This window comes from Trichinella spiralis (genome assembly GCF_000181795.1).
Source record: "Trichinella spiralis strain ISS 195 chromosome Unknown Scfld4, whole genome shotgun sequence".
NCBI classification, from domain to species: Eukaryota; Metazoa; Nematoda; class Enoplea; order Trichinellida; family Trichinellidae; genus Trichinella; species Trichinella spiralis.
The window spans coordinates 10,125,807-10,144,293 of record NW_003526943.1 but is presented as its reverse complement, the minus strand read 5'-3'; the positions used below and the strand labels follow the sequence as shown (position 1 = coordinate 10,144,293).

Sequence of the window (18,487 nt, the reverse complement as noted above, 5' to 3'; positions counted from 1 at the left end):
ATGGAAACGTGATCCTGTTCAACACGCTTGTCGTTCTTATTGTACGGCTCGGCTAGAGTTGAACCTTTTGTTGAAGTTGAGACATTCTTGCATTGAACCGTTGGTTGGAGTCTGTCCTTGGCCGTTGACTATTGCGTATGCTCGAGCGCCTCTAGGTACACTGAAATCTTTGTTAATGATACTTTGCGTTCAACAGCTCTGTTATCACTTACATCTTTGTTGCCCCACGATCTCCGTATTGTGACTGCCTAATATATCGTTTCTTTGGTAGGCAACCGCAATTTTTGAACATCCAAATCAAATCTTAGTACTGTACAGGAATATCACCACAATGATTAATGGAGGTTTCAACTTCTACAAAGCTTTTTCGTTGCTCAACGCACCATATGTGTAATCTTCCCCCTCGCTCATCTCATCCTGAAATGCGATTTGTTGTTGAAAATCTTATTCAGCATACAGTACAGCCAACCATAATCCAACTCTCTGTCATTAAGGTTTCTTAAACTTCTTCAAAAAAATAAAAGTTAGAAGAATATTAAACTTTAATCGAAATTACTTACCTGTTTCTTTCATCGTCACGCATTTTGAGCACACAACGCGTTGCTGCAGCAGCTACCAAATAAGTCTTTGTTATTTTGTTGTACTTTAAATATGGCAAAAGACAATCAGGTCATCTTACAATGAACACTTCTACAGTATTCACAAAACTGCATAGATTAGTAGATCAGTTAGCTGCTATTCGTTGTCATTGTGGGAATGCTAACACGCTTTAAACTTTTGCTTTTCAGTTTTTTAGTATTCAGCAATTAGTTAGGTCGACTTTGCAAAAATAACTCTTTTCACTTATGGGTCAGTACAGCAATTATTACAGTATGATAATCTGATAATAAGGCATTTGTTTGTTGGAAATTTGGTAAATGGTGACCTTTTAGCCTCAGCTGTTCTGCATGTTTCACTGTTTGAATTTATAAAATTAAATATTGCTTAATAGGGAATGACTCAGAGGAGAAGAGAATGAGTTGCCTGCTGAACATAACCCAATGAATATTGTTTATTCAGAAGTTTTATTTTATTTATTTTCATTGCCTTAATTTTAATTTATATTTATATAAATTATATAATATGTAATTATGCTTACATGATACTCAAACATTTTAACTTGTAATAACTAATTTTTACAGAGATGCCATTTGCTTTGAACTTATCGTCACTCCCTTGTGAGCACTAATTAAATAAAGTTTTAAAGGAGAGTATTTAAAGTGTGATAAGCAATTAATAGCAGACTAAGGTTTTTTATCATTATTTTTTTACGGAATAAATTTCGTTTCATGTATACAAAAAGTTTCTTACATATACACGTGGATCAAATTCAAAAAGTGACTTTATAAGTGCATCTGTATTGTTCTGATACCATTATGATTGCCAACAATAAAATACATAATAAATATTAGTATTTACTAAGATTCTCAAGTAAACTTTTTAATTTATTCGTTAATGGAAATATATCACCCTTTCTTCAAAACCCTATTATATCTCAATATCACTAATAAATTTTAGCTACTCAAGAGTAACAACCTTTTAGCATTACGCTGGAAGGTGTGGCTGTTGCAGTTTCCTACAAGTCGTACCTGAGAAAAACTAAAAAACTGATTGATAAATTAATAGCAAACAATTTGTTCTTTTCTTTTGCTTTCAGAAACAACTTCACTAACCAATTTATGCACTACATTTATGTGATAGTAAGCACTCTGATGGGCAATGGGAGAATGGCAATTTTCAATACCCAGATGCCTATTAATTGCCTACAGGCTTTATCCAGATTTCAAATTTTGTTAGCTTTGCTATGTTGTGAACTCAAAATTTGCTCACTTGTGGCAGAAATTTATATTCTAAATGCTGAATTCTAAATGAATGCTTTACTAAATGATTGTGTTAAATGTTTTGTGAGTTCAACGAACGCGCTGACTGTTGTGCCAAGTAATGGAAGTATACTGTATGGCGTGTTTTATCCAACATTTAGGTGATGGGATATTGGAGTTGTTTCAACGTAATGTGTCCAGAATTTATTTGTTTGTCATTTAATCGAAAGAAAGCTCTATCATCGACTCTATTACTAACTACAAAGCGAGAGGCTGTAAAATAAATTGCTGTCAGATAAAACGGCATGCTCATTATAAATGTAAATAAATGTACTTTCAGTCAAATAAAAGAGCATGCTCATTACTGCAAATTAATTATTACTGTGCAATTGAGCAGAAAAAAAATGGCTGCACTATTTCAAACATTTCGTTCATTGTTTGCTGAAATGCAGAAGCAATAATAAGCAATACTGGAAAATTATGTGTCTTAATACACATATTATCTTAAAACAATATCTTAAAACAAATTTTCTCACTGGTTAAAAAATTTACAGTTATGTATTGGAAAGGAAGATGCAGTGTAGTTGTGAATTTACTTTTAACTGAAATAATTTAAAATAATTTCTTTTTGATGCAAAAACGCAAATAATAAATTAAAATCGTTAACCTTAAATTTTAAATGTTCAGTAAGTGATAACATAAAATTATAATGGTTATTTATAGTTTATGACTATTTCATGTGCATTTTTGCTCATTATCATACATCATGCAAGTTTAAATTTCAAAATCTCGAGTTTAATCATTGTTTAATTTTAACACTTTACAAGTTATTCATCTTAAGTTTTATGTTTTTTGTCATTAATGATGCCTTTAAAACCACTTCTCATCAGCCACTTAGCAAATTCCAGTTACGATGTTTTTGTATTACTAGAAAGTAATTTCTAATAATGTATTTAATAACTGATTACTTGAAAAGCCAATGTTAAGTCATGACATTTATGCGTGTGTGTGTGTGTAATTTCACTCCATAATTTTATGCTGTGAAACTGATACCGTAAAATATTTTTCCAACGTGCCATCCGTTTGAAATTTAATCTGAGAGATAATGTAGATTGATTATAAAATTGATAATATAGAGCAGAATTAACAGCTTTCAATCAAACAAACATTCGTCTGTGATGAAAAGTAATTCAGCATGAAATTTGCGTCGCTTGTTCATCTCACGGCCATTTTAATATGTATACGAGTTATGATTTAAATCTTTTTTTTTCAATTATGTATTTAATTTAGATTTTTCAATCGAAACAACTGACAGTAGTTTAACCAGATTTCAACTCGAAAAACAACTCTTGAGGAAGTATAATCGTAAACTACGGCCGACATCAGTCAAAAGCTACAAAACATTGGTAAAAATGGCTGTTCATGTAAAGCGTATTCGAGAAGTTGTACGATCTTTGTTTTCTTCAATGATTTCCTTCATTTAATTTAAAAGTTGTCTAAATTTTTAGGATGATGTGCAACAAACCATGTCTGTCAATGCTGTTGTAATACTGGTAAGTTTCTAATTTTTAAGTTGTGAAGTTGAATGATATTATTAAATAATAATAATCAAGTCAGGCGTATAACTTATTCAAAAAAATATCTTTAATTTGTAGATAAATTGAGTTTCATTTCAAGCAAAATGGTTATGCTGGTTAAAATTAAATGCAATACGATTCTAATGCTGTTTATTACACAAAAATGCAAAAGCTTTTATTTGAGATTAGATTTTTTTTATGTTATAAAACATTTACTATTTGCGGAGAATTTATCTCAGTGTAAAATAAAGTTTAAATCTAATGAGGTAATACTTCGCTAAAATGATGAAATGACAAAATAAATCAGTAATATTGCTAAAATTTAAATAACGCAGTTTTTTATTTGTCCAAGTCAAATTATTGTAAAAGTTAAATTGTTCATTGTTTATTCACTATGTGAAAATTATATTTTATGATAAGTGTATTTAGCTGCCAACAGTAAAGCATCAGTAGTGAACATTTTTTCTTGGATGAGAAAAAAGAAATAACTCTGAAGAGCATATCTTTTTCTTTTATTCTTTTTTAAATAGAGCTGGACAGATGAGAGACTTTCGTGGAATGCTACCGTGTATAACAAAAGTTCCAGCATTTTGGTTGAATCTTGGACTGTGTGGCAGCCAGATTTAACAGTTTTTAATTCGTAAGTTAGAAATTGTTCAAAAGAATGCACTATTTAAATGTTTACTTTATACTTTGTAGCTAAATTTAAATAAATGGGTAGCATTTGATTGAGATTCTGCATTTGCAATGCAACACTGTGAATTTATTTCCGAAATATAACTATTGGAAATTCTTTAAGTGATAGGTATTTTCAGAGCTAAAAGTCAAGAGGCTTCTCTTTCTTACGGCAGATATCCTCTGCTGTTGCATTCCAATGGAACATTGCAATCAACTCAAGATTTTCGATTTTCATTCTCCTGTAAATTTGACTTCCATCATTTTCCAGTAGATGAGCAAAAATGCCAAGCTGTCATGTCTGCATGGATGTACGACGCGACTGAAATCGACTGGGATTGGTCAGATTTTGCGCTTGCCAAGGTATCGTTTATTAATTGCAGAAAATATTTTTGCTTAATAGCATTTATAAATTCTTAATTAACAATTACATTTTTTGAACAATAAGGATAAATTTATTAAATAAGTAAATATTAAAATTGTTATTCATTGTAAAATCAGACAAAAATATTTCAAAGTACAAGAAAATAAATACAGAAATAAATAAATCAGAAATTAAAAAATTTAAATTTCAGAGTGGAGTAGATGCATCATTCCTGAGTTACAATTCCGGACAAACAACTGCAGGTTGGAAATTACTGAATGTAACTCATCGCAGAGTGTACTGGAGTCCGAACGGATATGTGACTGAATCGCCAAAGATGGACAATTTAAAAAATATGTGGACGGCAATGATATTAGATTTTCACATAAAACGTTCTCGACCGTACTTTTATTTGGTTGACACGCTGCCAAATGTTCTTTTCGCTTTGCTAAACTTATTCGCCTTTTGGACAGAAGACAACACACACGCCATAGCCTTGAGCTTGGTATCCTTGTTTGGTCAAGCGTTTTTCTCTTGGGGCATTTTGAAGCAACTGCCACCAGCTGCTGGTCGCACACCTAAGATTGGTATGAAATTTTCTCATTTTCTCATTGTATTCAAAAATAAACACAACCCCTATAATTTTAGCTGTTGCCAATGCGTTGAATTTCATCATTTCCGGCTTCATCCTACTGCTGCACATCACTTTCGAAAATGAACGCGTCGTATCCATGCAGAACAAAGCATTTACACCGTTGATTTCCTTGGCCAAAAAATCTGCCCTATTCTCATGGAAAGGAGTTCGTCTGAATCGTCCAGGGGATGGTTACGTCAGTCTCTTACAATCAACCAGAGCCGCGGAAACGGCTGATACGCAAACTTCTGAAAACACGGCTCCACTCGACCAGGCATTTGTCATGCGTCGGGCAATTTTCTTTTTGATTCTCACCATATACATATTATTTTTCATTTCATACTTGATCATCTGATTTGCATGCAGTTGAACAATTTTCAATCAGTGATTATACCTTACGCTGACAGTATGCTTCTTCTTCTTCTTCTTCAGCATAAACAGCAAAATATGCATATATTTTTTTGCCTAAATGCGCACAGATAGCTATTCTCACATTTAATTCAACAAAAATGCTTAAATCAGTGCTAATACGATTATTTTTGCACTTCTTTTCAGTAAAAAAACATTATTTTTAATAAATAAAAGAACATTATCTGCACTATACTTTTCTTGCAAACTTCTAGGTACAGATGCATCACTGAAAAACATTTTTCTGAAAAATTAACAGAAAAAAGCTAAATAAAACACAATAAACTTCAACAAGAGCTCTTTTCTGAATCACCATACTTTATTTCAACTGATTTCCATTAAAATAACATGAACAGACAGCACTTTCATCACTTCAACAGCATGGAAAATAAAATAAACGGCTTTAAAAACTGATAAACAAAAATAAAACAGACTACATAAAATTTAAAAAGTTGAAAAATAATTTAACACAATGAATGCTAAATAACGATATCACAAAAGCAGTACATTGAAAACAATGAAAAACGGTTAATACTGCTTGAATTGAAAACGCATTTGAAATGGTGTTGGAATTCTTTCGTCCTGCCTTTGCAAAAGTTATAAATCTATAATATATTAAAAATTCTGTAAACTTGTTCCAAATTTCATACATTTTGCTCACCTTCCATTTCTTTACTTGATGAGCTTTCTTCGAGCTGAAAAAATTCCCTCACTTTCAAAAGATTTTGCTCATCCAAATAATAAAAAGCCATCAGCGCGTCATGCTTCCTTGCATAGTCCAACACCTCGTCAAGTGAGCCAACATTTTCAGAATCTAAATAATATACTCTGATGGAATGAGTCAAAATTTATGACAAAGATTCAATTTCACACCAGACACTGCCGAACCATCCGACACATTCATACCTTCCTTAAAGATAGATGCTTGCTGTAAACGTTCCCATTCCAACTCTTCCACAGCCTTGCCAACCGAATCAGAAGACAACTGCATACCATCGTTCAAATCGTCATTTGTAATGATATTTGAAATTTTTTGCGTTGTCTCATTTTTCGGTATATCGTCACCATCGACCAAAAAATCGAATTTCATTTCTCTCATCAAATATTGATTGTTTTCAGTGGACGCAGTTGGCAAACTGAAATTGCGATGAACCTGCAACGCATCAAAATTGCTCGCAACGTCCGCAGAAAATGTCGAGTAGCTCAAATCTTTCACATTCAAGCTACATTTGAAACTGAAAATATAGAAAAATGTAAAATTGGAAAAAAATTAATAATAAAATAATAAAACCTTGGCCCGTAGAAACGATTCTGTATGTCAACTTGATTGAAAATAAACTGCATTACATCTTTGGTTGCCCTAATCATTTGCGATGGTACACCGACAAATAATCTGAAATGGAACTTCAGTTTTGTAAAAAATTTTTAAACTTATAAAACGAATTAATTATACGATTACTTTTTCATCATCAGAAAACTGAGATCAAGCGGCAACATCCACGGTAAAGATAAAATTCTCAACAGAGTAACAGGTCGACTATAAAAGAAGTATCGCAAAATGGAATTTTCGTACGCAATTGCTTCGCTGAACGCTAAATTGAAAATATGCAAAATGCATTAATGAAATGAGGAAATTTTGAAAAGCAAAGCCAATTTTACAAGCTCTGATGACATCTGGCAGACCCTTGCGAGGAGCCCTGGCGGCGGTATCTTTGCAACGTTTGCAATCGAACTCTATTGGCCGATGATCAGGGTTCGTCGTAATGGAAACACGCCTCGGCAATACTCGCCCGCGCTCTGTGCTGCCCTCTTCACTGTTGCGCTGTTGTTCATCTTTCATGAAAACACAGGAGCGAACAGCAATGCAATGCGCACAATGGAACAAATCTGAAACAGAAAATCTTGCTTCGAAACTTCTCCTATGGTGCTATTCCATAATTACTGTGAGATGCCAAAAAGCGAAGGGTATCTTCAAATCCTTGTTGACACATATCTGACATCACTTCTGGGTGAGGAGGAAAAAGTGCAACTGCAATACGATACATGTTTCTGCTTGTAAAACGAATGCTGGTGTTTTTAAAATTGAAATTCAAAAATGATTCCGAATCTGCATCCACCGGACAAATGTCCGCTTCACCCGAGAATGGACTGACGGTAATGGTATTCTCGCCCAATATAGGTAAATTGTCAGACCATCCACCGTCAATGTATTTCTGTTTTAAAAAAAATACAAATGCATTCGCTTGCATTATACAACAAAATGCAAAAAGAATTTCCAACTTCGCCTCGAAATTTCGGAGCTTTCGTGCCAGAGTAAAATGGAATAAATGCACTGCAAACCAAAGCATCGACCAGATCTTCCTTGGAATGGAACTCTGAGACCATCACGTTACGTCCATCCGACAAACGTGTTAGCGAAAGGTGCAATCGACCACTGGCAATTTTGTGTGCATCGTCTGGCAATGAGTTCATCAAACCTTCTCGAACAATGTTATTCAAACTGAACGACGGATGCAACGGACCCAACGCATTCTTTCGAGCTTTGATCGCCACTTTCAGTACAACACTAGTAGCTTGTCCTGAATAATGTAATGAAAAAAAGCTTTTTTCATTTGAAATTCATTCACACATAATTTAAAAATTTCACGTCGATTTGTATTATAAACCATCCTAACAAACAAAAAAAAACAACATACCCAAACAAATGTTGCAGATCAATGCACAGGCTGCAATGCCTCCACCAGATGCACCACCAATTTTGTTCAGTAAAAAGTCTGGAGCATATTTTTGTAACGCAGATGCCACTCCAATATGGTAGATACCGAGGAAACCACATCCTGAGAAGGAAACATTCATTGTTTCACTTCAAACAACACTGCAATGAACTAAAACAAAAATATGAAATTTTAACGTGGTACCGCATGGCAAATTTCTCATCTGTCATATCCACTAACAAAGCAACTTACTCATAAAACTATTATGCAGTTAAATGACAAATTCATTTTATAATGAATAATAAACAATTGATAATAAAATTTAAAACAAATGCAAATTTTAAACTTAAAATTATAGTCAACATCGATTTTAACTTAAATTCAAAACTTTAAACTAATTAACACACGTTTTATAACTTAGGAAATTCATCCCACTACCTAACCACACTTCCAATAATAACTAAAAATATTTCCTATTCAACTTGTTTGATACAATATTACTTTATTTTAAATCCGCTATTCTTATGAACAAAATTTCGTTATTGAAGTAATTACATATTATACTTCTCAAAAAATTAAAACTACTTACTTTCTAACTTATTTTAACATTCTACTGCAAAATCGATTTTTATTTATCACATAATCCAAAAAATACAGTAGCATGCATAATTACATTACAATTTAAAAAATTAAGTTCATTAAAAATATTAAAATACTCACATTTAATCGCTGTTCGATGATTTCCACAGCTGCAGCATGACAGTGTACTACAGTACAAAAGAAAATCATGTTGTAATTGTCAACAATTCTTATCAATCAATATTATCATTTCAAAATGTTACGCATGATTAAATAATAAAAATGTTAAAATATATGTTTGAAAGAATTAACAAATCATGCAAGTGAACATATTTTTAGTTAATCTAGAAAGCTTTATTATTATTGCCAGTATGGGACAAAGAGCTTCCTGTATCTTATCTCTATCGGCATAATTTAAGCATGTAAATAACTGCTACTTACTGAGCGGTCGCAGACATTTTTAATGATCTGCTCCAATTCATTGATAATACCCACATTTCCTAATTTGCTATTTATCATTACTTGTTTATTATTCTGACGTTGTTTCTGTCAGTTGTTATTTGTGTATACGATAGCACATCTTAACTGATGTGCACATTATATGAATTTGTTTTTTATTTTAAATTATTTTTCGGTTATATAATTTACTTTAGAATAAAATGAATGCAGCAAATGAAAATTTGAGATTTATCAAATATAAATAAATATATGTGTTGATAATTATATTTGGTAGCTGGCTCTCGGTATGCTAAACGCGTGTGCTTACCGCGCCGACTTCTATGGTCCAGTCTGATCTGACTGACTCACAAATTTAGTAGACTGTAACTTTGCAGTTTCAGCTTGCTTTGTGCAGTATGCTCAGCCATAGTCAAAATCCTGAACAAAATACAATTTCTAAATAAGGACCGATAAAAAATAATGAGACATGACAAAGAATAAATAAATAATGTGTATTTTTTATGTAAAATTTAGTAAAAAAATACACAGATTTTAAATAAACTCTAATGCTTTGTCGTAAACAAAAGTAATGAGTTAAATGTAAAATAAGAACTAAAATTTTGAGATACTTTTGTCATAGATATTTTAGGAAAAATAACATGCAATAAATTTAATATTACACGTTCATACAAAATAATACATTTTCAGGTTGCCTCAAATCAGTGTAGTTTTTGTTAATAGCACTGAATAGGCTTAATAGCATAGTTAAAACATTCGTATCTTTAACGCATTTTTAATGAAACATAGTAATGCCAATGTTTTCATTTTTGTTGCCTCTTACTTAGCAGCTCAGCTAAAACTGAATTTGCAATTGTGATTCAAAATTAAAATATTAGATTAATTAGATCATGTTTATTAGTGCTGATTATACAGCTGCATGTTACCATTTGTTCATCTGTTCATGTGTTATGTTAAATTCTAATGACATACATTACATAACATATAAACCATAAATTACCAGTGAAACAATAGCAGCAGTTATAAATTATTTTATGGAATCAAAGTGGATAATCATTTTTTTGCTCATTCTGCCAAATCCAGTAACAGCTACATCTCAATGCCAAACACCTAATGGAGGTGGAAACGATGACTGGTATCATTCTTATTGGTTGTCATTATTATTCTTATGAACTGTTTGCCTATAAATTGCATTATATCCTTCATTTTAATTGAGATAAACAATCTTCACCATCAAAAATCTATTAATATTTTGGAGAAACTGTGCTAACATGACATATCATAATTTTCGATTTATGCGTATACTTTGTTTTTGTACATCTTATATCCATAATTAATATTTATATTAAAATCACTAACACAAGTAATTGAAAATCATTACGTACCATTTGTATGGAATTTCTATAGGGCGATTTTATATAAAGCGGCAGGTCAGAATACTGGAAAAATTATAACTGCCACAAATCAAGCTTGGCAAACGTCACCTGGGCAAATTACCCTAAATAATGGAAATTCCTTTGGCAAAGCTCTTGAACATGTAGCTGCAGCTGACCGAAATGCTAAATTTGTAGCTTACAATAATAAACCACCAAACGCGGTGGGAGTTCAAACAAATTCAAACAGTAAAGGTGTGCGCATAAATAATATGCAAACGAAGGATGTACCATAAGCTGTTACAGGCATTCTAATAATGGATCCTGAACCTACTGATTCTGCTGCTTGGATTATACACACAGTACCGGGATTTCCTAAAGCATTGCAAGCTTATACATTTCCTGCAGAAGAAATTGCAAAAGGACATTTATTTGTTTGTCTTACAATAAAAGAAGAGCAGCTGGACGTAATAGGTGAACAGTATATGAAGCATATAAGAAATATATTTAAATATGATAACTATCCTTCGAGAAAAAACAATTTATTTGCCACATATTAGTTATATAAAACATTTTATTCTATAATATAAATAAATAAATTTATCAAACAAAGTTTAAAATTGGTGAAACTGTGTATTTATAAATTTGATTGCTGATTGTTTTTAAAAAGAGCAGCATAAAAGTAAAATAACTACTCGTTTATCACAAATATCATTGTAAATGTAATGAATATATTTTAATTAATAATACTTTCAGCACATGCATTACGAATTGTGAGACCTCTAGTATATCATCATGACATTCCTGCAACGGAAGTTAATTCAAGGCCTAATTTGAAAAATTTGCTCAACGGTGACTCCAGTGTCTTACCTCCTTTGACGATAAGCAAAGACATAAAAACAGCTGCAAATCCAGGAATAAAAGCTATAGTTTTTAGTAAAGGTGAAAAATCTGGATACGGTAAGAACTTTTTTGATGATTTAAAAGTTCATTATTGCAAAGTTGCTATGAAAACTAGAGTGGCTTCAATTCAGTGTGTTTTCCAGTCTAAATTTGAAAATTTCCGCTTTACGATACAAATAATTATTGAAAATATATCAATAAAATTTTTATTTCACTAGTGAATGATTTGCCTTAGTAATGTAGTTCGTAAAAACTGAGAAACCAAGATGTAAAACATACTGTATGGAAAATATATTGTAAAGTAACTGCAATGTTAAAGATGTTTCGTATCGAAATTGATAGGAATTAACTATGATAAATCATGCTGTTGTTCATTCTAATTTTGCTACTCCATTGCATGTTTATAGAAGTACAGTTACGAATATGAAAACTTGCCATAAACAAGCAATTTGTGCATTTTAACTGATGAAGGAGTGCAAATGCAAAAAGAAAAAACATATGATAAATCTGATGAACTTATATTAAAGTTGAATTTTAGAGATGTTCAAAAGAGTTCTTTCAAGGAAATTGAAGAAAGATCTGAAAGTGTGGACAACAAGAGATACTAAATTGAAAAGTGATTGCAGAATTTTGGGAAGAAATATTAAATTAATCACGTCTCCCATATCGGTATCGGGTGATGCAAGTACTCTTGAAAATGACGTGTCGCAATGGGCAGTCACGGAACCTGGAAATATTTTCTGTGCTATTGACAAACCATATCATGTAAATGTATTTTCGTAAATACTTAATTTTTAAAATATAACTCATTATTACTTTTCAGAGAAGTCAAAGAAAAGAACCTGCATTAGCGGTGTGCATTGATGATGCTACTATATTTGCTAGATTTAATAGTTTGGTTACCGGCACTGATGCTTGCAATTAAATGAAATAAGATTTTTATTTTTATTTTTCTTTCAGGTTAGATTTTTATTTTTCTAAGGCTAAAGAAAGTTTTTTCGAAAATATTTTTCATTTCTAATGGCATCAGGAATTTACTAACTGAATAAATGAATTGTTTTTGGCTTAATTAAATGAAGCAAAGCAGCATGCAGAGCATGCTTGCAACGTGAGAATAAAAAAAGACTGGAGTATAAAGATTTATAAATTATCTAAACTAAAAATACACATATTAATTTTATATAAAGCTTCATTCATGAAATTTTGTTTCGTAATAATCAACTAAAATCTACCCTTTTATTTGTATTCGTATTCCAGATAATACTGATGCGTGATTTTGCAAACAGAAATTTTTTTATATTGTTCTACCATACAATTATTAAAATTTTATTGAAATGTGATAACCATACAAATAAATGCTGATTATGTAAGATAAGTGCCAGGTGACAAATGCCACTTACTTTTATTTAGACTCAGTTTAGTCGATGGCAAATCTTGTTTAAATACAAATTAAACTAGCAAGAAATATTTACATAACAATGAATTGTTCAATTCTGATTGCATAAACAAATAAACACAACTGAAACGAATATCCACATTTGAAATTGATTTTTATAAAGATTGGATACGCGAGTCTATGTAGAGGATGAGAAGTTCACATGATATGCAGTATCGTAACATTCGATGTTTGATAATTACTTGTTTTCATTACAGTTAATTACTCTATAAGCTTATTTATTTAGATTTATGCTTACATTTAAATTTTATTGTTTTATTTACGTTTATGTTTAAATTTCATTCTGTTTTGACAATGCAACTCCATATTAAAGCAAAATACAAAAGTGCCAACGAGCCACTTCCACACTGAGGGAAAACAGTAAATGGTAGTAAAAAGCAAGACATAAGGACGACCATCACTCGACACTTGATCATGTCTGTAAAATGTCTCAAAATTAGCAAATGTTGACGTTGACGCCGTTTAGCCATTAATTTTGTAATACAAAGATTAATCAGGACATTATGATTATAGCTGCTTAAAAGCCATATTTAAATAGATTAAAAAAGGAAACAATTTGATCTAAATAGTCTAAATTTTCACAGCGTTTTCTTATTGTGTTGGACGTTTATGCCGTTGTCTTTTTAGTTTTTCTTGCTTAATTGTCCATTGATTCAAAGTTTTTCATTGTGATTCACTGCAGTACTTTTTCTTTCATTTGCCCAAATATTTCTTTTTCTATTTTTATAACCTTAGTAATGGAAGTTGTAATACATTCAAATTTTATTACATTTATTTTCTTCACAATTTATGAAGTTTTATAATTGATAAAAATGCTGGTTTTTATATATTATTTATTGTTCATTTTCCACTTTTCAGTCAGTATTTTTAAAGAATTTTTTTTCATTATTACATTCGACAGTTACATTAAACACACCACCTATATCTGAACAGATATAACATGTAAAGTTTTACTTTCCAACAATAAACAAATCATGATCAATAACATAATATGTACAATGTGCAAAATATATATACAAAACAGTATTAACGCCTAAATACAGTAACAAAACAGGAAGTTAAAAAGAAATGACACTTAGAAAATCTTCTGTACTTCTACTACACGATTCATGTTCACTGGTAAGCGCAGCCATCAGTTGTTCTTGGACTGTGTACTGGATTTCGCTATCATTTGCTCGGCAGTGAGCTGCAGTTCTTGCCGTGTTGCCAGAAGTCGTGAAAATCTACTAGTCGATATAGACTTACCATCCAACAGTTACGACAAATCAGTGCAAACATCAAAGTCAAAAATTTTCCACAGAAGAATCTTCTTCCACTTGGAAAGACCTTCTAATGGCGGTTCAACAAGGCAAGGACTTTGCGTCTGAACATAATAGCTTATAAATCATGAGAGTAAACAAGTAGTGGAGCGCCCATCACTCTGGATGTAGTTAGCACAGCATTCTTGCATCAAACAGGCCTACTTGTTAAATACAGGGCCTCTGAAAATCAGGCGAAATCAAATTTTGGAATTCAGGTTTAAGACGATCTGAGATTAATCGGACCCAATCAGAGGAAATCTTCAGCGGACAAAATGCTGCGTTATCAGCAAGCGATATCTTCGCAGGACTGTCCTTTCCGCTCATCTCTCTTTAGACTTCCAGAAGCGTCCATCTTCGACGGCGAGCGTGTCCGCTTGCAACTCGGCGAAATCAAAGAATTTCTGCAGGTCGACCTCGCTGCCAGATTCCAAGGGCACCTTGGGGTCCCACTTTGTCTTCAGAACAACTGGGAACATTTCCCTGATGATAGGCATCATCTGGAAAATGGTTTATGCTCTTGGTGAGCTCGTCCACCAAGCACTGGATGCTCCCGGAGTCATCTCTCTACACTCTGGTGCTTTCCACAGAGCCATGATATGCTCACGAGCTACCTTCTCTGGGCGACCGAAGCGATTCTTCAGGATTTCAACTGGGATTCCATTAAAAGGTACGTTGTGATTTGGTGTGACTACTGATTAACATGTTGGGCCACATCGAAGAGTTTGATATCTCTAAGCCAAAAGAATGGACGGCATACGCGTCTCGTTTGAGTTTCTTCTTTGAAGCTAATAACGTAACTGATTCCGCGAGGAGAAATTTTTGAGTTCTTGTGGTGGAGCAGTTTACAACCTGATTCAAGCTCTCATTTCACCAGCTAATCCCAATGAAAAATCTTTCGACGAGATTCTGTTCGTTTTAGAAGAACATTTCTCTCCACAACCACCTGAAATTGCAAAAAGCAATGCTTTCTATAAGCGAAATCAGAAAGTTGGAGAATCAATTGGTAATTTTGTGGATGAATTTCGTCGGTTGGCCCAAGGTTGCAGTCTTTCACAATTAGATATTATGTTACGTGATCGACTGGTTACTGGCTTGAGAGATGAAGAATTACAGCTCCATCTATTTCCATCTAAAAAATTTGATCTTCGTCGAATCAGCCCTGGAAGAAGCATTATCAGCAGAAGCCGCCGGTTAACATGCTCCAAAAGTTTGTGCTTCAGACAACACGTCATCTAATGTTTATCAAATTCAGGCGAGAACAGCAAAACAAGCTACGATGTGCCAGAGCTGCGGACGCACACACATCTGATCTCAGTGTCGTTTCAGAAACGCTCGCTGCAGAGCATGTCAGAAAGTTGGGCATATAGCAAAAAAAATTTGCTGGAGTAAAGCGAACCGACCGAAGAAACCAAATCTGAAGCACACAGCAAATTTCATTAGCATCCGTTGACAATCTGGCCTCAAGGTTTCCTGATTCACCGCTACTCAATAATCTCAGGCTATTGGCAAAATGTGATCAATCACGTCTATTGTCAAGAAAAATTAGAGTAGCAGTTGTCATCGAAAACTTTCCGTGCGAAATGGAAATTGATACTGGTTCAGAATTCACTGTTCTTTCTGAATACGTTTTCCAAAAGTTGTCACAAGGAAGAAAAATTCGGTTGGAACCGATCACTCTCAAATTGGCAATTTTTCAGGTTGAACTGGTAAAAGTAAAAGGAAGCTGTCCTGTGAATGTGCAATATGGAAATATCCATCGCACACTGACTCTTATTGTTGCGAAAGGCCACTGTCCAAATCTGCTCGGACTTAACTGGTTTGAACCGCTTGGCATACATCTAAGTGGTGTACATCATATGACGTCAACTCCTCCACAAATTTCATAAGTATTGCGAGAATACCAATCTGTATTCACAGAGGAACTGGGTATGTACATTGGAAAGCCAGTCTCTTTAGACTTGGATCCAAACGTTACACCGATTTGCATGAAGGCGCGAAAGGTTCCCCTTGCATTGCGAGAAAAGATTGATGCGAAATTGGATAAGCTGGTTGAACAATGAGTTCTAGAACCAGTGGATCATTCAGTTTGGTCGACTCCAATCGTCACACACCAGTGAAACCTGACGGAACCGTACTCATCTGTGGAGATTACAAATGTACTATAAAATAAGGCTTTGAGAAAGCACGCATACCCGATTCCAGCTGTCAATCAATTGCTAGCGTCGCTTACGCTTACGCTGACAAAACTTTTGAGAAGGTACGCAAATTCCAAACAGATGATCAAGTATACCCTAAGAATTATTCTTCAGGAAAACCCTGGAAAGCAGCGACCATTGTGAGTCCGACAGGCCCACTGTCCTACCAAGTAGAAACAGAAGACGGCCAACTGTGGCGCAGACACACAGAACAGTTTAAAAAAACGCTACGTAACTGCTGAGGAAAATCACAAGGCAGAAAAGATCGAATCACAGAAGAAAACAACTAGAGAAGAAAATGAGGCAGCGTCACAATCACCGGATACTGCAAGTGTTGGATAACGTCGATCGTCTGTCTACGCGAGAAAAAAACCGCCAGAATAGCTCAAGGACTACGAACGTTAAGGGGAAAGGGATGTTATGTATTACGATGTCAAGCGATCAAAAATATATACAGAAGAGCACGCAGGAATATATTACAGCAGGACCAGTAGTTTATGTCAAGTAGTGTAGTCAAGTGCGTAGGTGTGCGTTGTCTGTGTGTGTAGTCTTTGTGTGCGTTATACATTTAGCTTGACATTGTGTTGTCATTACAAGTGAAGTCTCTGCACATATTAATTTGTTCACATTCACAATAAGCTCAGTCTGGAGGATTTCGGTCTCGAGATACAGACGCTCAGTCATTAGAATGTGATCCTCAATCTCGTAGGCGTCAGTGGAGGCGATGCATACCTCATCCAGCTCTTCCAGGAACTGATTCAGCCGATTCAGGTTCACTGCCAGTTTCTTCAACTTTGTTCTGGCAGCTGAAGCCATCATTACTTCACTATCCATAGGTCGCTGGTTCGACTCCGGCTCGGAGGACCAGAAAAATGTTCACTGCAACGATGCAGTGAACTCTTTCTGATAAGTAGGTAGTGGACTGTAGACTTCAAATTTATCAGCAACTCAAGCTTGACGAGTGCAGAAAAGGAACAAAGCGCAAACTACGAAGGATAGGAAGTTTTATTCATCACGCTCACACGAACGACAAGAATGCCGAGACGGAACTCCAGCAGCATGATATGCAGGTTCGAATGTTATTACAGTATCCACACTGTTCCTTCACCTTCGGAACAGGAGGAAAACGTAGGCGGAATCAGGAGGGAAATCGGTACTAGACCAAAAGAAAGACCGAGCTGATCTTATAACTACGACACGGTTGCGCTCGTCTACCGTTGCAGGCACATTTGGACCTGATGATCGGAGGTAGTATACGGTAGTGCGGAGACATGTGGCAGTTGTCGATGGTACGCGGCTTTTGGTTTGCAGTCGATCGTGGCGTGATTTTTTGTGGTGGTTGTCAGTGGCACGGTGTAGAATCATTCGAAACGATTGTATTGTCTGTTTTATAAATTAATCATCTTACATGTCTTCTTCAAAAAGAGTAAGCAGCCGTAAGATCAACTCGGACTGTGGTGACCCAGCCGACAACAACAAGACAGAGGCCTACCAGCCTGCTGTGACGAAAAGTCCATTACAATGGAGGCCTATCTGGGAACCCGTATATGTGGGGTATCCGGGCGCCTGCTATTTACCGCCCCCGGCCTTTTGCCCGGAAATGGACCCAACGGAGTGACTGGAGAAGCTAGAAGACTTCTGCGCGAGCGGTGTACCGATATCGAACTATAGTGTCGTCAGGCGGTAATTGAGAGCGTTCGTATTCGCCCTGAGCTTTGCCCGGTGGGACAAGCGCGGAGAACTCTTTCGACGAACTGAAGAGGCGGCTGTTATCCGAAAACTGAAGCTGTACGTCCCAGCCTCTCCGCGACCCAGAATTTCTNCACGNCAAAGTCATTTTNCTAANCNGGGTACTAAATTTGTCAGTACTCCTGAAGCGAGTATGGATAGCGGCAACGTGACCGCCAACCCTTCATCTGTNTGAATTTTTTGACAACAGTCCATNGTCTCNGANGAATGGNGANGACTATGGNCGATGCGNGTACNTCAANTA

General features: G+C 34.5%; 7 protein-coding genes across 7 annotated transcripts; 3 read left to right on the top strand and 4 right to left on the bottom strand.

The window, feature by feature from the left end:
- Positions 1-36: 36 nt before the first annotated feature.
- Positions 37-2,221, bottom strand: Tsp_06242 (conserved hypothetical protein). Its single transcript, XM_003378269.1, has 3 exons — positions 2,119-2,221; positions 561-612; positions 37-160 (listed from the first exon to the last, which is right to left on the bottom strand). Exons 1-3 carry the CDS (start codon positions 2,219-2,221, stop codon positions 37-39), a joined length of 279 nt encoding a protein of 92 aa, XP_003378317.1.
- Positions 2,222-5,301: 3,080 nt separating this feature from the next.
- On the bottom strand, positions 5,302-9,020 carry Tsp_06243 (phospholipase, patatin family). The gene is made up of 13 exons (XM_003378268.1): positions 8,948-9,020; positions 8,214-8,354; positions 7,798-8,096; positions 7,460-7,730; positions 7,201-7,404; positions 6,977-7,109; positions 6,809-6,910; positions 6,391-6,752; positions 6,168-6,331; positions 6,044-6,122; positions 5,866-5,918; positions 5,504-5,656; positions 5,302-5,460 (listed from the first exon to the last, which is right to left on the bottom strand). The coding sequence occupies exons 1-13, from the start codon at positions 9,018-9,020 to the stop codon at positions 5,302-5,304; spliced, it is 2,193 nt and encodes a 730-aa protein (XP_003378316.1).
- Positions 9,021-9,613: 593 nt separating this feature from the next.
- On the bottom strand, positions 9,614-13,190 carry Tsp_06244 (GTP-binding ADP-ribosylation factor). The gene is made up of 8 exons (XM_003378267.1): positions 13,181-13,190; positions 12,385-12,456; positions 12,199-12,269; positions 11,510-11,606; positions 10,931-11,014; positions 10,764-10,825; positions 10,626-10,705; positions 9,614-9,686 (listed from the first exon to the last, which is right to left on the bottom strand). The coding sequence occupies exons 1-8, from the start codon at positions 13,188-13,190 to the stop codon at positions 9,614-9,616; spliced, it is 549 nt and encodes a 182-aa protein (XP_003378315.1).
- Positions 13,191-14,056: 866 nt separating this feature from the next.
- Tsp_06245 (GTP-binding ADP-ribosylation factor) lies at positions 14,057-14,623 on the bottom strand. The gene is made up of 4 exons (XM_003378266.1): positions 14,524-14,623; positions 14,454-14,479; positions 14,275-14,361; positions 14,057-14,221 (listed from the first exon to the last, which is right to left on the bottom strand). The coding sequence occupies exons 1-4, from the start codon at positions 14,621-14,623 to the stop codon at positions 14,057-14,059; spliced, it is 378 nt and encodes a 125-aa protein (XP_003378314.1).
- A 180-nt stretch (positions 14,624-14,803) lies between these two features.
- On the top strand, positions 14,804-16,185 carry Tsp_06246 (conserved hypothetical protein). The gene is made up of 5 exons (XM_003378265.1): positions 14,804-14,966; positions 15,141-15,489; positions 15,552-15,653; positions 15,798-15,924; positions 15,997-16,185. The coding sequence occupies exons 1-5, from the start codon at positions 14,804-14,806 to the stop codon at positions 16,183-16,185; spliced, it is 930 nt and encodes a 309-aa protein (XP_003378313.1).
- A 170-nt stretch (positions 16,186-16,355) lies between these two features.
- Positions 16,356-16,836, top strand: Tsp_06247 (conserved hypothetical protein). Its single transcript, XM_003378264.1, is given in 3 exon segments — positions 16,356-16,430; positions 16,479-16,664; positions 16,678-16,836. 3 exon segments carry the CDS (start codon positions 16,356-16,358, stop codon positions 16,834-16,836), a joined length of 420 nt encoding a protein of 139 aa, XP_003378312.1.
- Positions 16,837-16,924: 88 nt separating this feature from the next.
- Positions 16,925-17,676, top strand: Tsp_06248 (hypothetical protein). Its single transcript, XM_003378263.1, is given in 4 exon segments — positions 16,925-16,987; positions 17,139-17,276; positions 17,439-17,572; positions 17,583-17,676. 4 exon segments carry the CDS (start codon positions 16,925-16,927, stop codon positions 17,674-17,676), a joined length of 429 nt encoding a protein of 142 aa, XP_003378311.1.
- The last annotated feature ends 811 nt before the right edge of the window (positions 17,677-18,487 follow it).

Excerpts from the sequence above, each read along its gene's own strand:
- Tsp_06242 (XM_003378269.1), bottom strand. The coding sequence starts at position 2,221 with ATGAGCATGCTCTTTTATTTGACTGAAAGTACATTTATTTACATTTAT. Across the intron at positions 613-2,118 it reads TTACAGCCTCTCGCTTTGTA|CTGCTGCAGCAACGCGTTGT; the intron begins GTTAGTAATAGA and ends CTTATTTGGTAG. Across the intron at positions 161-560 it reads CGTGACGATGAAAGAAACAG|TGTACCTAGAGGCGCTCGAG; the intron begins GTAAGTAATTTC and ends CAAAGATTTCAG.
- Tsp_06243 (XM_003378268.1), bottom strand. The coding sequence starts at position 9,020 with ATGATTTTCTTTTGTACTGTAGTACACTGTCATGCTGCAGCTGTGGAA. Across the intron at positions 7,110-7,200 it reads CGCCAGGGCTCCTCGCAAGG|CGTTCAGCGAAGCAATTGCG; the intron begins GTCTGCCAGATG and ends TTTTCAATTTAG. Across the intron at positions 6,753-6,808 it reads AATCGTTTCTACGGGCCAAG|TTTCAAATGTAGCTTGAATG; the intron begins GTTTTATTATTT and ends CTATATTTTCAG.
- Tsp_06244 (XM_003378267.1), bottom strand. Across the intron at positions 12,270-12,384 it reads AATGCACACCGCTAATGCAG|GTTCCGTGACTGCCCATTGC; the intron begins GTTCTTTTCTTT and ends AAATATTTCCAG. Across the intron at positions 10,706-10,763 it reads AGGAATTTCCATTATTTAGG|TATTCTGACCTGCCGCTTTA; the intron begins GTAATTTGCCCA and ends TAATTTTTCCAG.
- Tsp_06245 (XM_003378266.1), bottom strand. The coding sequence starts at position 14,623 with ATGAGCGGAAAGGACAGTCCTGCGAAGATATCGCTTGCTGATAACGCA. Across the intron at positions 14,362-14,453 it reads TGTATTTAACAAGTAGGCCT|ACGCAAAGTCCTTGCCTTGT; the intron begins GTTTGATGCAAG and ends TATTATGTTCAG. Across the intron at positions 14,222-14,274 it reads GGAAAATTTTTGACTTTGAT|ATTTTCACGACTTCTGGCAA; the intron begins GTTTGCACTGAT and ends ATCGACTAGTAG.
- Tsp_06246 (XM_003378265.1), top strand. The coding sequence starts at position 14,804 with ATGGTTTATGCTCTTGGTGAGCTCGTCCACCAAGCACTGGATGCTCCC. Across the intron at positions 14,967-15,140 it reads AACTGGGATTCCATTAAAAG|TTTACAACCTGATTCAAGCT; the intron begins GTACGTTGTGAT and ends GTGGTGGAGCAG. Across the intron at positions 15,654-15,797 it reads GCTGCAGAGCATGTCAGAAA|GCTATTGGCAAAATGTGATC; the intron begins GTTGGGCATATA and ends CAATAATCTCAG.
- Tsp_06247 (XM_003378264.1), top strand. The coding sequence starts at position 16,356 with ATGAGTTCTAGAACCAGTGGATCATTCAGTTTGGTCGACTCCAATCGT. Across the intron at positions 16,431-16,478 it reads CAGTGAAACCTGACGGAACC|AAAGCACGCATACCCGATTC; the intron begins GTACTCATCTGT and ends TAAGGCTTTGAG.
- Tsp_06248 (XM_003378263.1), top strand. The coding sequence starts at position 16,925 with ATGTCAAGCGATCAAAAATATATACAGAAGAGCACGCAGGAATATATT. Across the intron at positions 16,988-17,138 it reads ATATTACAGCAGGACCAGTA|TCTGGAGGATTTCGGTCTCG; the intron begins GTTTATGTCAAG and ends CAATAAGCTCAG. Across the intron at positions 17,277-17,438 it reads CCGATTCAGGTTCACTGCCA|CAACTCAAGCTTGACGAGTG; the intron begins GTTTCTTCAACT and ends CAAATTTATCAG.